The 2,478-nt window shown below is 39.3% G+C and overlaps 1 protein-coding gene across 1 annotated transcript; it reads right to left on the bottom strand.

Moving 5' to 3' along the window:
- Nucleotides 1-68: 68 nt before the first annotated feature.
- LOC111786673 (WAT1-related protein At4g30420-like) lies at nt 69-2,027 on the bottom strand. The gene is made up of 7 exons (XM_023666902.1): nt 1,810-2,027; nt 1,672-1,740; nt 1,487-1,603; nt 1,134-1,398; nt 883-1,041; nt 647-795; nt 69-563 (listed from the first exon to the last, which is right to left on the bottom strand). The coding sequence occupies exons 1-7, from the start codon at nt 1,989-1,991 to the stop codon at nt 374-376; spliced, it is 1,131 nt and encodes a 376-aa protein (XP_023522670.1). The 5' UTR covers nt 1,992-2,027; the 3' UTR covers nt 69-373.
- Nucleotides 2,028-2,478: the final 451 nt, after the last annotated feature.

Genomic DNA, 2,478 nt, shown 5'->3' with positions numbered 1-2,478 from the left:
ATAGTCATAGATCCTACCCGTATTATATTTAAGAAAAAAAAGAAGGTTTTGCAGTATAATATATTTAAAGAGATTTTCAATAAATGATTTAAAATTTAATAATGAATAAATAAAAAGGGCAGAAAGGGTAGCCGGTAGGTGTCACGTCGGAGACACGTAGGAAGGAGTTGGATTGGAGTTGCCCATGTGTATCATGTTCCAAGCCACTGACATGTCAGAACCTCCATTTCATCAACACCTACACATACTTCCAAATCCCAATACAACCTTGTGATCGACAAGACCATATGTGGAGAAAATTAAACGCGTAATGCCAACTCAGACGGCACAGAATATTCTGGAATCTATTTCTTAAATTCAAAAAAAAAAAATTTCAAACTTGATCACGTTTGATCGTGTCATCTGATTCACCAAACAGCAGGGGCTGTTCTAGATCGTTCTTGCACTCATTCTTTTCAATCTTATCTTCTATATCAATTCCTCCTTCAATGCCTTCAACGTCTTTAGCCTTCCCCCATAATACAATGTATAATCCAATTATAACAGCGATAGCACCCATTACGCTGCACCCATAATTTAAATTCACCAAAGAGTAAAGGTTTGATCAAATGGGGAGTATTAAAAGTTGTGCAGTTTTTGTTCTTACCTCCCACTGTACAGCTCTTCGTGCAGAAACAGAGAGGAAATGAAGGTGGTAATGACTGTGCACAGAGGGTTGAATAATGCTGTGAAAAGAGGGCCTCTTCGAGACACACACCATGCTTGAACCAAAAAGGACAATGCCGAGGATATTCCCTAATGAACAATCAAATTTGGGGTTTGGGGTTTAAATTAAAGGGGAATTTTCAAGATTTGAGATTCAATGTGTTTTGTTACACTTACGGCGTATAAACAAGAGCCCAATTCCAATGGAGAAGGAAGGTTCCAGACTTTTGAGCTGTCGTCAACCAGTAGTGTAAAGATGGCTGCTTGGAACATGGCGAAGAACAACATCCATGTGGAAGAAATTATATGGTCGGGACAGTGCCTTGAAATTGGGACCTGTACATTAAATTTGGCTAACAATCAATATCTTTTTGTTCTTTTCAATTGTTTTGAGAAATTTGGGGTTTAAAATTAAGATTTTGACGAACCAGCATGATGATCCAGAATGACCAAAAGCAACTGCCTACGAAGAGAAGCACGCAGCCGAGAAGCCACGTGTCCCCTTCGGCTCTGTTTCCAACTCCGACTCCGACACGAAGCATATCAAAAACGCCAAGACTTTTAGGTAACATGTCTGTGTTTAATAATTTTGGGCCTTTTATTAAAGCCATTGCAGCTGCTCCAGCGACGCATACCACCGTTCCTAGTACTTTTGCAACACTTCTCCAGCTTCTTGCTTTAAGTTTCTCCAACCTGAAGCAATTCAATTTCAGACACCCAATCTTGAAAAAAACAAACCAAATGGAAGTATTGGTTTGGTTGAAAGTTGCGATTCACATACCCTACAGTGAGAGCCATAACGAAAGTGATAGCAGGTATCAAATTAACGATGGCACTCGCCGCCGACGAGGAGGACAAGTAAAGGCCTTCAAAATAGGCATTTTGGTTGCCCGTTACTCTGTGGAATGAGAAAAATATGAACAAAAAAGAAATGGGTTTGGCAAAGATGAGAATGAAATGACATACCCAAAAAGAGAAGTCACAAAAATGAGAGAAAAGCCTCTGTATCCGATGGAAAGGCTGCGCCCACTTTTCCTGTAAAACTGCAACTGGGTTAACAAAAAACCCAACTTGGAATAGGGGTGTGGAGTATAACTAAACTACCTTGAAGAGATAAAAGCAGCAGGGGCCATGGCTATAGTGGAAATGGCATTTCTGTAAACAACAAAGACTCTAGGGCTCATCCCATGGACCAAAGCGGCTCTGCTGAAGATGGCAAGCGCAGAGTAAATGCACTGCAACCCCAGCATAGCCAATGCAGGCTTCAAATCCTCAAAGCGCCCCATCTTCTAATTCTTTCAACCCTCCTCTGTTCTTCCCTGGACGAGGTCCTGATGAATATAAAGGCGAAGGCGACCAAGTTGAAAATAAGAAATTAGAAAAGGATTGGTACGAAATGTGTTGTCGTGTTGTGTTGATTGAGTAAGGAGATAAGAGATAAATGAAAGAGTTTTGTAATGCTCACCAATTTTATAATTGTAGTTCAAACGGTTAGAGGAACACTCTTGGTACGATATTTTTCACTCTTGCTTTGTGACTCTTGCTTTGTGCTAATGGAGAGAATATTCTTTGTTTATAAACTTATAATCATTCCCTAAACTAGTCGAGGTAAAGACTTTCGTCATCCACACAAACTGTATTCAAATCTTTGGCATAAAAACTACAATACAAATATCATATAAACATATATAGAAGATTGATGATTGGAGTGTGAGACACAAGGGAAAAGGCTGCCAGCATAAAAAGCTCACTTTTTTTTTTTTTTTTTTTTTT

This window comes from Cucurbita pepo, unplaced genomic scaffold (assembly GCF_002806865.2).
Source record: "Cucurbita pepo subsp. pepo cultivar mu-cu-16 unplaced genomic scaffold, ASM280686v2 Cp4.1_scaffold002347, whole genome shotgun sequence".
NCBI lineage: Eukaryota > Viridiplantae > Streptophyta > Magnoliopsida > Cucurbitales > Cucurbitaceae > Cucurbita > Cucurbita pepo.
This window is presented reverse-complemented; position numbering and strand designations above follow the sequence as displayed.